General features: G+C 46.1%; 1 protein-coding gene and 1 pseudogene across 3 annotated transcripts in view; one reads left to right on the forward strand and one right to left on the reverse strand.

Moving 5' to 3' along the window:
• Window positions 1-11851, forward strand: part of DNAJC4 (DnaJ heat shock protein family (Hsp40) member C4) — a 65204-nt gene extending 53353 nt beyond the window's left edge. For all 3 annotated transcript variants that reach the window (XM_061605664.1, XM_061605665.1, XM_061605666.1), the window contains 2 exons: window positions 5528-5614; window positions 7127-11851. In XM_061605664.1, coding sequence (XP_061461648.1) covers window positions 5528-5614; window positions 7127-7274 — 235 coding nt within the window. In that variant the 3' untranslated portion in view covers window positions 7275-11851. The remainder of the gene's footprint in view (window positions 1-5527; window positions 5615-7126) is intronic.
• LOC133375284 (5S ribosomal RNA) lies at window positions 10928-11036 on the reverse strand (annotated as a pseudogene).
• Window positions 11852-13000: the final 1149 nt, after the last annotated feature.

Below are 13000 nucleotides of genomic sequence, written 5' to 3' on the forward strand. Positions count from 1 at the left end.
GCCAGACAGTTCAGAGGCAATACTCAGCTAGATGCCTTCTCTAAGGTCTTTTAGTTATTAGGCCTTTCACATGTCTTTAAACTGAGCTACCTAATTTGTTTTATTTAAGCCAAAGTTTTAGGCTGCATTTTACTGTTTTTATTGCAGCATTTTAATTACATTATATCTTAATACTGAATTTTATTCTTTCTTCTGTAAGCTGTCCAGAGAACATGTGTTGATGACTGGCCATACAAATATGGTAAATAAATATCAGTTGGGCAGATGTCAGAGGTACATCTGCCCCAAATTAGCTCTTGTTTACACGGTTTAATCCTAATTCTGCATCGTGTAGCAGTCTTTCAAATGATGTTCTTAAGTTGTTTTCAAAAAAAATTAAATTGTGTTTTTAAATTGTTTTTTGTGTTTTAAAATCTGTATATTTGTTTTTAATGTTTTTAATGGCTGTAAACTGCCCAGAGAGCTTCAGCTATGGGGTGGTGTATAAATGTAATAAATAAATACCCCTGATAGATAGAAGAGACCCACATTGGACAGGGATGCCACCCAGTTGTGGGCTGTGGACAGAAGTCTGGTGTTTTAAGAGTTACATTTTACACAAACTTCATGAAGGGCAGATCCTAGATCGTGTGGCCTTTTGAACCCAGAAAGGGATGCAGACCCCAAGTGGTTCTTGAGACGCAAGCCAGCTTGCCTTGGCTTTCTGCAGCTCTGTTTGTGTGGCTTTGCGGGCCCTTCTGTGGCTGTTGGGCATGGCTGGTGCTGGCCTGTTTCCTTCTTCCTTTCTCCCTCCGTTAGTTTCTCCTCGAGCAATGCAGCCTGCTGCCAATCCCAGCTGCCAGCCAGCCGGTTCTAATCCATGGCCTAATTAGCAGGTGATGACCAGGGAGAGATTAATCGTGAGCAGCCTTTAATCAAGCCTGATGCAATTAAACATGCCTGCTTCTTAAGTCTAAACAGGGAGGGGCATTTAAAGGAACCTTAAAGGTGGTGGGGGGGGACATGGCTAGATCAAATCCCATGCCCGCATGGGGAGATGAGCAATAGGGGTCAGAATGCCCCTAGCCTGTTCTCACAGGGCATCCTGCAGTCACCCTCCGGGCTCTCTCTGCAGAGTAGTTAGCATAGTACGGCAGTGGAGTGGGGTGCGATTTGTACCCCCATAAGAACCCTGTCCAGGCTAGGGAGCCTCAGCTTCTCCACTTGCTAGGAATGGAAGAGAGAAATTCAATTTTGTTTGCATTTTCATGAGGAACCACCTAATTCACACTTTTGACTCCAGTGTCCGAACCGAAACACAGCCATCCTTCAAAACTCACACTTCTCTGAATTTTGTGACGCAGTTCTCCAACCGACCAAGGTGTACAAAGATGCATATCTGAGAGGGAACTGGGCATTGCAATGCATCTTTTAGTGAAAAATGACATACAAAAGCGCATGTGTTTTTAAATTGCTTTTTAAAAATCTGTTTTTAAATTTGTATATTTGTTTTTAATGTTTTTAATTGTTGTAAACCACCCAGAGAGCTTCGCCTGTGGGGCGGTATACAAATGCAACAAATAAATAAATACAATAATGTTAAGGGGAATTGCTTGCAAAAGTATGTATGTTAAAATGGCATACAATTCACACTAAAATGCTGACATGTTTTCATGAGGATTTTTTTTTTTTAATCGCTAATTGCTGCAGAAACAAGAACTGAATTTAAGATTGGGAAAATTAGAAATAGAGAGAAATCCGAAACTGACAGATTTGCCACTTGCTACCTCCAGGGTAGACAAAGAAGTTCTGACTAAACTGCATTCAAAGACACCTTCAGCTGTCATAACAGGAGAATCTTAAGGCACATTTCTCCCCCCACCCCATGCCCAACAGAGGCCACACAGGGACTGCTTTCAGCAGCCGTTTTCCCCAGAAGGTTGCCAGCCTGCTTTTTCATTCCTCTTCCAGAACGATTTCCCCATGGATAAAGACTTGGGGGTTGGAGAGTGTGCTAATCATGAATCAGTCCATAAACACTCATTTTATGTTATGTTGCTGGCTAAGAAAGAATAGTGTGTTTGCAAAGGATTCTGGGACAGACAATGCTGCCTGCCTGCTCAACAGGCTGAATACTCTCTCTCTCTCTCTCTCTCCCCACACACACACCTTCACTTTTGTAGAGCCCAGGGTAAAAACACAAAAAGGTTAAAGAGGGCAAAACATTTTTTTAAAAATTCTCTTTGTTATGGAAATTTGGGAAGATGGAAACTGGGGTAGGGGGAGTTGAGTCCTTAATTATCTCTCCCCTGTGCACCGATAGGGCTCGTATTTATCAGATGAGACTGGAATGCCATCTTTTGTGCCACAGGCCTGCCTTTTCTTGGGAGGGGAGGAGGTGGTGGAAAACCAATAGCCTTTTCTTCGACATGCTTTGAATATAATGTTCTTGGGCATTCAGGGAGAGGAGAAGGTGGTTGACCAAATGGGAGGCGGAAGGTAGCATGCAGCCCCAGCCCCATTTTTGTGCAAATGGAACATAGGAATATGCGGGACGTTGCTTAAGAGTATCTTGTTTGCATGCAGAAGGTCCCTGGTTCAAACCCTGGCGTCTCCAGATAGGCCTGGGAGCGAACCCTGCCTGAAATCTTGCAGTGCTGCTGCCAAGCAGTGTAGATGGTAGTGACCTAGATAGACCAATGGTATTTGTTCAGTATAAGGCAGCTTCCTCCTTTTCTGCTTGGGGGCTTCCCATTGGGGCATCTGGTTGGCCACTGTGAGGACAGGATGGTGGACTAGATGGGCCGCTGGCCTGATCCACAAGCCAGGCTCTTCTTTAGTTTCTTGTGTATATTCAGAGCCAGCCTTACCTGGGTGCAAATGGGGTTGAGACAATATTGTCTGATCCCTTGGCATGTGCACAGGGTTGCTCCCGCGTCAGTCCACAGATGCACCTCTGTTGGGTTTGGAAGGGCCCCTGCAGAACTGACTCATCTGTTTCTGCCCTTACCCAGGAGCAAGCTTGTCCCAGGTACAGAATACCTGCATAAGATTTTAATGGTGGCAGTACAGGTCAGAAGCACTGGAATATAGGGCGCAATCGTACAGGGGATTATACTAGAGCCAGTGGTGATGTTGTGGTTAGAGTGGCACTAGGACCTAGAAACAGAGATGCAAAGGTCTTGTGGGGGAAAATGGAAAAATTCAGGGGGGAAAGGGATGATCCATCTTTTCCTAATTATTTCTGATTTTTCTGGTTTTTTTACCAGGCCTTCGCATCTTTATCAAGGAGACCAGGGTTCAGTTGCCCACTCAGTCATGAAACTCACTGGGTGACATTGGGCCAGTCACTGTCTCTCAGCCTAACCCACCTTGCAGGGTTGTTGTCAGGATAAAATGAGTGAGGGGGAGAAGCGTGTGCTACTTTGAGCTCATTAGGGGAAAGGCGGGATATAAATGTAATAATAATAATAGTAACAACAACAACAATAATAATAATGTCCACCTAGTGTCAAGTGGGCACAAGTTGCCTACCACTATTCTACCTATGATTCCACCTATGATTCTATTCTATCATTTAGCTGATGGGCCAGGGACCCACATCTGGATTGCTGCTTGACCAAGGGGCCCTCCAGACTTGGGTTTTATTGTGGGTGTTCTTGACCCAGCCGTAGCACATTAGTGGTAGATTTATTCTGCTTTAGTTTGTTCGGCAATGCTTTAGCTCTACCACGTTATTGCTATAGCGCAACGAAAGCGGGACAAAAATAAACCAGAACATTTGCAGTATAAAGTGTAATGGGGTTTCAGCAGAAAGTTATAGGATATGCACAGATTGGAAATGCCCCAGAACTTTGGAAGGCATGAACTGTATTGAAAGTGGGATTGTGTGTGACTGCCCCTTTAGCACAAATCATTATGAATTTGCGATGGAAAGGACGTCTGGAGGGGTCCCTAAAGGAGACTGCAACATACAGTTTAAAAAGAATAAGTGGGTCCCCAAATGCTAAAGGTGGGTCTGGGAAGGCTGAAGCCTGCTCTGACTGGCAGCAGCTCTCTAGGGGCTCAAGCTGAGGTCTTTCCCTCTCACTTGTTACCATCTCTCTCTCTCCTCTCACTCACTCACCCCTTCTTGCCCAATGCCTGGTGCTGTTTAGGGCCATCACCCGCCTACCTAATTTTGTGAGGTTGATGGGGGGGGGAATAAGAAGGGCTGGCAGAAAAGGAGAGGGGGGGAAAGGGGGGAGCCCTACCCACGTTTTGCTCGGGACCTGCCCATTTTTTTTGCTTTGGCTCCACCCACCCCTAGCTCCAGTGCCAACAGGCAGCCCCTGACAGATTATCCCTGAGGGGATGAGACTCCCGACAGACCAGGATAAAAGGCTTCCCACCCCTGTGCTATCTGCCCCTTTTAACTGGAGGTGCTGGGGATTGGACCCAGGACCTTCTACACGCCAAGCAGGTGTTCTGCCACCAAGGTGTGGACCTTTAGCAGAGAAGCTATACTCTGTCAGAGTTTTAACATTTTCAGTTTGTATTCTCTAAGTGCAAGACAGTTGTGGGAATCTGATGCAGTGAGGAGGAAGTGTGTGTGTGTGTGTGTGTGTGTGTGTGAGAGAGAGAGAGAGATAACAGCTTTTTAATTTTTAAATGAAGAGAGGCCTTCCCTGGGGAGCAGGGAGATGCGAGAGGTGGTGTAAGACCGCGTTTTCTGTTTCCGAGGAGTAGGGAAGCAGACGGATTGGGGCAGAATATGCACCATACATTTAAAGCACATGGCTTCCCTCCCCAAGAGTCTTGGGGACTGTACCGTGCCCCTCAGAGAGCTACAGTTCACAAACTACAGCAGGGATGGAAAGTTCTGTCAATTTCACTTCTCTCAATTTGTCATTTTTCCGGTCTTAAATTCAGTTCTCCACATTTCTGCAGCAATTTGCAAAGTTGTTTTTTTTAAAAAAAACCCTCATGAAAATTCTCCAGCCTTTTAGTGCGAATTTCTTTTCTTAAAACCCATTTTTGGATGCAGATTTCAATAACGTGCAAATTTCTCCTAATATGATGCATCTTTGCATGTTATTTTCATAAATGCATTTTTATGCACTCTTCCCTCTCACATATGCATTTTTAAGCGTTCTTTGGTTGGAGGACAAAATTCATTTAAGTGCAAATTTTGAACAATGGCTGAGTTTCGGTTCTCATACTGTTTCAGAAAGTGCGAATTGGATAGATTCGGCTATACATGTGAACTGGATCGTATTTCTCCCCCATCCCTAAACTACAGTTCCCAGGATTATTTGGGAGGGAGTCATGTGCTTTCCATGTATGGTGTGTACATAACCTTATTGTCTCCTCTGCCCTGTGTCTTTTTTCCAATAGGAGTGGAAGGGATTGGAGACATACCTGTAGGTGTGGAAAAGAACGAGATGAACTCCTTGTGTTCTGAATTCCTTCATGGGCTGGGTTTCCATTACACACAGGCTTCTTTCCCAACTCTGCCCCCTACCTACACACCCTTTCTCTCTCTCTCTCTCTCTTTTTTTTTTTGCAGGAAGCTGGAGGACCTTCACAACAGCTTTATGGACGAGAAAGATCGGGCCATAACCCAGATATATAATGAAAACAAGGAGCGGGCCAGGTATGGATCTCATTTTCCACCCTATGCAGATGACTCCTCCGTGTGTGCTATGTTCTTTCTACAACGTGAATGTAATTTCCTTCATTTCCATAATTTATTTTTAAGTTTTGCTAATTATGAGGAGGATACAGCTGGTATAGCACAGTGGGGAGGAGAGCCTGGCTGGGAGTCCAGAGTCTGTGAGTTCAAATCCCTGCTCGTGTCTCCTGGGTATCAAGGGCCAGCTAAAGATCACCCCACAGGGAGTGGCTCAGGGGTTACGTGCCCTGCCACCTGTGCAGCCGTGGGCAAGCTGCATAGTCCCAAGGAGCCCAGTTGCCCCCCAGCTGGCAGTTGCGGACAAGGAAGGGGCTGGCTTGTGCATCTGTGGCAAGCTTAGCAGGCCCTCCCCAGCTGGGGAGGACTAGCCTCAAGGGGAGGCAATGGTAAACCCCCTCTGCATACCGCTTACCATGAACACCCTATTCAGGGTCGCCATAAGTCGGGATCGACTTGAAGGCAGTCCATTTCCATTTCAGTTATGAGGAGGAAGAAGAAGGTGTGGGTGACGTTGAACTCTTAACTCCTGTCCACTGGGAACCTTCCTTTCTGTGGTTTCAGATATTTTCTTGTGCAATTGCCACCCGCAACAGTCGAAACCTTGCTGGCTATGACTTTTGCCAAAGAATCATGGGAACTGTAGTGTGTTAAAGGTGCTTGGAATTTGTAGGGAGAAACCACAGTTCCCAGGATTCCTTGGTGGAAATGGGCTCATGTGCTTTTGCCTGGCTGGAATGCCCCCTTGAGCTGTGACAATGTTGATTTTGCAATGTATTGTGGTTCTCATTGTTGCAAGCCGCTTTGAGCATAATTTTTTTGGGGAAAGGCAGCATACAAATAAAGCAGCAGTGGGGGTGCCTCTTGCTCGCCGGGGTGTAGAATGGAGATGTGTGTGCATAGAACCCTCTGGTTTTTAAATGGCTGCAGTGGACCGTCCTATAAGAATTACATCTGTTGCCCCACCCTCTGTCTTTTTGCCTCTGGCCCCGCCCCTCACTGGCATGTGGCACCCGAACGTTCCTCACAACGGAATGTGGCCCTTGGGCTGAAAAAGGTTCCCCACCCATTTTAGCACTCTAAAATCGTGAGAACAGTGGCAGCTGGTGCCCATTGGGACTGGCCGGGCAGAAGTCAGGGAGCCCAACCAGAGGTGGACTCAGACCCAATGAGAGGCAGAGCCAACTCATTATTTTGTTTGTCCCCATCCTCCTCCTCCTCCTCCTCCCTGCTGAGATCTACAAAGTGCAGAAGTGAGACTGAGGAGGAGGAGGAGAACGCTGACAGCTGGGGCCGCCCCCCGAAACTGGTTGTAAGTAAGGAGGTCAGGCAGGTAGGTGCCGGCTGAGGGTAGACCGTGCGTGGCGGGGCAATGCCCCACTCGCCCTAAGACACCAGCGTGCAGCGCCTGAGCTTGCCTGCCTGGAGGCCTGGGAGGTTTTCACCTGCGGCGTTTCTGCTTTCCTCCTCTCGCAGGTCCCTCGGCCTCCAGAGGCAGCAGGAGCTGCTGCAGCAGAAGCATGCCGAATTCGCCCGGCGGCACCAGCTCCTCTCTCGAGAGCTTCCCAGAGGAGCCTTGGACTCTGGGAAGGACCAGCCTCCCCCCACCTCCACCGCCAAATAAAACAAAAGAACGCACACTGAGCTGTAGCCGAAATCCTCATGCCCAGATTCCTGCCTTCGCCCGTTGCTGGCTGCTAAGGAGAGGAAGAGGAACATCTCTGTGGGCTGAGCCGCCACCGTCACTGCCGCTTCCCCCACTGACCTTTCTTTCCAATAGAAAAATCTCCCTGCTGCAGTGCAAACAGGGCCTCTGGCGTTGCTTTCCTTGACCCACCTCGGTTGTCACAGAAACACTCCTCCCTCCTCTCCGGCTTCCAGGTTCAATCCACGGGATCTCCAGGTAGGGCTGGGGAAAAGGCTCCCTGCCCAAACCCATGGAGAGCTGCTGCCACTTCATATAGACAATAATGAGCTCAGCGGTTAGTGCATCTGCTTTGCACGCAGAAGGCCCCAGGTTCAATCCCCAATGGCATCTCTGGGTAGGGCCGGGAGACAGACTGCCTGCAAGAAATCCCGGGAGGGCTGCTGCCAGTCAGGGTGGACAGTACTGAGCTAGATGGACCCAATGGTCTGACTCGGTAGAAGACGGCTTCCTATGTTTCTCTGCCTCGGAGTTGGGTTGAAGGCAGGGCCTAGGTGCTGAGATTGGCAATGGCTTTCTTCCCCCTGGTTCTCAGTCTAGGGCAGGTGTGGGGCACCTTTGGCCCTCCAGATGTAGCTGAAGTACCATTCCCACCATCCTGGCCATTGGCCATGCTTGCTGGGGCTGATGGGAGTTGTAGATCAGCAACATCCGGAGGGCCAAATGTTCCCTATGCCTTATTGTAGCCTTTCCCAACCTTTGGGTCCCCAGATGTTGCTGGACTACAGTTCCCATAATTCCTGGCCATTGGCCATGCTGTCTAGGGCTGATGGGAGTTGTAGTCCGGCCACATCTGGGGACCCAAAGGTTGGGAAAGGCTGGTCTAGAGTATCCTCCCTCACGGACTCCTAGAGGAATGAACACACAGGGTTGTCTTCAACTAACTCCTGTTCAGAGTAGACCCATTGCAATTAATGGGCCTAAGTGGCTCATGTCCAATAACTTCAGTGGGTCTACTCTGAGCAGGACTAGCTCTGAATGCCACCTACAGAGTGTTTCAACTGCCGGACCTGGCCAGCTCTGTTCCTCAGGCCCAGTGGGGTTCCAGGTTCCATCAACTAGCACAGCTGGACCCATGTCACCTCCCGGCTCATGTGCTGGGGGCAGCTTTCCCTTGCCCTCCAGCTCAGTATAGCAGGCTGTCCTGGAGCAAGGGAAGCGGCAGCCTTGATGTGGGCCACACATACAAACCGATGGAGAGGGTTAGCGGCCAGGATCTTGTTGTCCTGGACCCCAGTAGGGATGGGTGAGAGTTTTGATTCAGTTCGCATTTCAAGCACAATTTATCAAATTCGCACTTTCCAAAACAATATGAGAACTGAAACACAGCCATCCTTTAAAATTCGCATTTATTCAGTTTGCCAACTAAACAACATTTACAAATAATGTATGTATTAGGGGAAAGTGTGCCTAAATATGAATATATGAGTGAAAATAACAGGCAAAAAGGCATGATGTGATGAGAAATGGCTTGCAAAAAATGTGTACCTTTTTCAAAACTGCCCACAAAAATGTGTTTATTTGGAGAAATTTGCACTGAAATGGTGGAGAATTTTCATGAGGATTTAAAAAAAATTTTTTTTGCAGATTGCTGCAGAAATGTCAAGAACTGAATTTAACATTGAAAAAACGAGAAATGTAGAGAACTGAAACTGACATACCTTTCCATCCCTAGCCCCCAGGCAGCCAAACCCCACGCTCCTCTAATTCCTCTCACCTTGCTTCCATGTGCTGTCTGAAGTGGTGCTCCTCAAACATGAGAGGTTTTAAAAGCTGGTAAGAGCAAGAATTAAATGCACGCCCGTCTGAGTTACACATTTAAAACGTTCTTATATGTCTTTAAACAGTCACAGCTTTCCCCGCCCCCTAGGAATTCTGGGAACTGTAGTCTGTAAAGGGTACTGAGAGTTGTTAGTAGGCGCCCTCCCTTCCCCTCACGGAGCTACAATTCCCAGAGTTCCCTGGGAAATTGACTGTTAAAAGCACTCTGAGCTCTTTGAGGGGAATAATGGGCTCTCCTAACAACTCTCAGCACCCTTAACAAAGTACGGTTTCCAGGATTCATGATGTTTAAACTGCTTTAAATGTACACAGTAATACCTCAGTCAACAAAGTAGATGCGTGCCTGGACGTTACTTCTTTAACAGAAACTTTGGTACCAGAGGTAGGAAAAACATGGGAAGAATAGGGATAAATAGGGATAGGTTCCTACATCCGCTCGCAGATGGTGGGGGCAGCTTCAATAGGGGCTTTAAAGGGTGCCTACCTGGCACCCACCCACTCCCCTCCTCCTCTGAATCGTACTGGATCCTTCCCTCCACAGCCCTGGGAAAGATCTCTTCTAATGCAAAGCAAACACACAGGCTTGTCTGTCTCACCCTAGCAAGCAAAGGCACAGACATATTAGTTTATTGATAGCAAAGCAAAGACACAGGCTGGTCAGTTTCACCTTAAAGCAAAGGCACAGGCTTGTCAGTCCATCCCTGGCTAAGCAAAGACACAGGCGGGTCAGATTCACCTTTTAAAAAGCCTTTGTTAAAAGGAGCTTCCCTCCTGGAGGATTTGTTAACTGAGATATTACTTTACCGAAAATGCAGCCTCAGAGTAGCTCACCCGCTCCCCTCTTTTTCTGCATGGTCCCTGTTCTGAGCATGATTGGTGCCCGTGACTCAGGCAGAGATGAAACAGGCAGCTTCTTCTGAAGGCTAGGAATTCTGTTGTTCCACAATGGAAGTCATCCAATCACACATCCAATCATAAAGGCATGGCAGAATTTCTTGCCCACACCCCAGGCAGTGGTTGATCGGCAGAAGGCCCAGACCAGTAGATCATGCAGAGATGCCATGGGCAGCATCCTCAGTTTGGGGCTTAATGACATCATTAATTTAAGTAAACACTTTGCACCAGGGCCAAAATAAAAGGGGACACCTGGAAAAGCAGAAAGATGGCACAATCCCTCCAACTCTTCACCCCCCCCCCGTGGAAGAAACTGGAATCTGTGAAACATGGGCTGGATGGATGGTGCCTCCCCCACTCTGTCCCCCCGTGGAGCCTGTTTTCTTCAGCAAATGGGGGGGAGGAAGGGGAATGAACCTTTGGAGGTAGCTAAGAATGACGCGCACGGAGGATTAGCAAGACCACGGCTTGCAACGTGAACTATGTGTGAAATGCTGATTTAATTTTGTGTGCACGGGCCTGAGCCACGGCTCCTGCTTGCAGCAGGGAGGAGGGGCCAAGGAAGAGGGGAGCAGGCCCCAGCCACCTTTCTGCACCTGGGAGGACCTGTGTGTAGGGATAGGGTTCGTTATCTTATTCTCTTTGTTTTTCAATTCATCGAATGGGCTGCCAGTTCCTATTTGCCATAAACTGAGTTCCACTAGTTATCACAATCCCTGGCTCCCCCTTTTTTGTTATTTTTTCTGAAAAAGTGTATAATTTCCTGTTCCTTTTTTGTTGTTATATGCCTTCAAGTCGATTACGACTTATGGCGACCCTATGAATCGTTTTGGATGTATTCATAGGGTTTTCATGGTAAGAGGTATTCAGAGGTGGTTCACCATTGCCTTCCTCTAAGCCTACGGCAGCCGGTATTCCCGGGCGGTCTCCCACCCAAGTACTAACCAGGCCTGACCCTGCTTAGCTTCTGAGATCAGGCGTGTTCAGGGTAGCATGGCCGTAGTTCTGTTATTCCTTACGTTGCTGTATGTTTATATAATGTATACAGCAGCAGCAGATTGCAAAAATAATTACATAAATAATTTCATAATTCCCGCCACAGATTTTTTTAAAAAAAATACCGCTTTGCTAACAGCTGAGAACGTATGCGAAGAGTGGGAGCCTGTTCAATGACGAGACAAACTTGCAGATCATCCCAGCATCCAATACCAAATCTGATTTCGCAAATATTCTACACCATCCCTACCTGTGTGTATACGTGTCTACGCAAACGATGCAGGAACGTATGGAATCCGGTCACACAAAAAGCATAAAAAGAGAAAGAAAACAGGACAGATCTGTTGATTTTAAGAAGAGTCCTGCAAGATCAGACCCAAGGACCATCTAGTCTAGTTTGTTCAGCAGGTTCAAGGAGTCCTTGGCTCAAGGAGGTAGGCGGGGGAAATATGTGGTATAGGCCTCATGGGACCGTACAACCTCTGAACGGATGTGGGGAGTGGCTTCTTTCAATGCTTACATACACACATCAGATTTTTTTGCATATGGCAAGGCTAGCATGTTCACATAGGGAAAAGGCGGAGCTGGACTTCCGGGAAGGGTGACTTCGCTTGTGCCTGCTTTTGAGACGGGCTCCCGCCTCAAAAGAAGCTTATTCAGATATAAATCAGTCAGAACATTTTTTTTTCAATTAATTTTTATTCCAATTTTCAAAACCAAAACAATACAAAAAGAAAACAACACAAATCAATAACTAGTACAATACAAAAAGAAAAATATATATATATATAAAAAAGAAAGAATATTGACTTCCGATTTGTCATAGTTCAGCTATAAATCTATAATATATAACAAACCTATCTCTTAATAGATTATAAAATCACCTTCCTCCAACGGTTATCTTAGTTGGTTTCAAATCTCATTAACATCATACCATTTTAATCTTCCACAAAAAGTCAAAGAGAAGTTTCCAATCCTTGAGATATATGTCAATCAATTTTTTTTTCTAAATAAACATGCCAATTAATCCAACTCATCAAATCTACTAAGTCCAGTAATTTTAAATCGCTCTTCTGTCATTATCCATATTGGGTCCATCTTACATCTTCCATCTTTACGCACCCAAAAATCTTGCTGTCATAGTCATATAATAAAAGTCTGATAGGAATTTCCTCCATCACAGATATTTTCTTGCCATCAAATCCAAACGTATCACTGAAGTATTGTTGCAAAGCCGCATCTCTGTTCCTCTTTTCCACATGATACACTAGTACATCTCTTGAAGGTTTTTCCATTGACACAAAACATTTTTTTTTTGACTGATGAAATTTCTCCCGGGCAGGGAGAAACGTAGAGATCAACCTCAAAAGCCTGTTTTTGTTGGGAGGACTGGATTTCATTAATTTATGAGAAAAGGTCCAGCCAGCAATGCCGGATGGACTTCCGAACAAGCTCTATCTGATTAATGCGATACGTTTATCTTTTCTTCAAAGAGAAAACGGACTAACAGGCAAGCACCCTTCTTTCTATTATTTTTTTTACTTGGTTTAAATTGTTGCAGCAAAAAGAGATTTGTCAAATGAATCAGCTTTAAAGAACTTCTGGGTGAGCTATAACTCTTCTCTGTTATTCACGAAATTAACAGCTTATCTCTGTTTCTATTGCAAAAAGCTGTCCTGGAAGTGCATTCTAAAGATATAAACAGAAGAGGGATTTCTATTCCGAGGAACATTATATTGTCTGGGACTATTCTCTTTTTAGTCTATTTTATTTTGACGAATCTGCTTCTTCACGACGCCACTAACTGTTTTGATGCTGGGAACTAAATTTGTTTTGTATTCTTGAACATAGAGAGATAAGGCAGGCTGCTCTGTTTATACTGTGATGTCATCAAGCCTGGAATATTAACCCAATTGTTGCTGAAATAAGAAGTGGTTCTTCTTTATTTTTGTTTTGTTTTGTTTTCGTGGTTT

Source organism: Rhineura floridana, chromosome 22 (assembly GCF_030035675.1).
Source record: "Rhineura floridana isolate rRhiFlo1 chromosome 22, rRhiFlo1.hap2, whole genome shotgun sequence".
NCBI classification, from domain to species: Eukaryota; Metazoa; Chordata; class Lepidosauria; order Squamata; family Rhineuridae; genus Rhineura; species Rhineura floridana.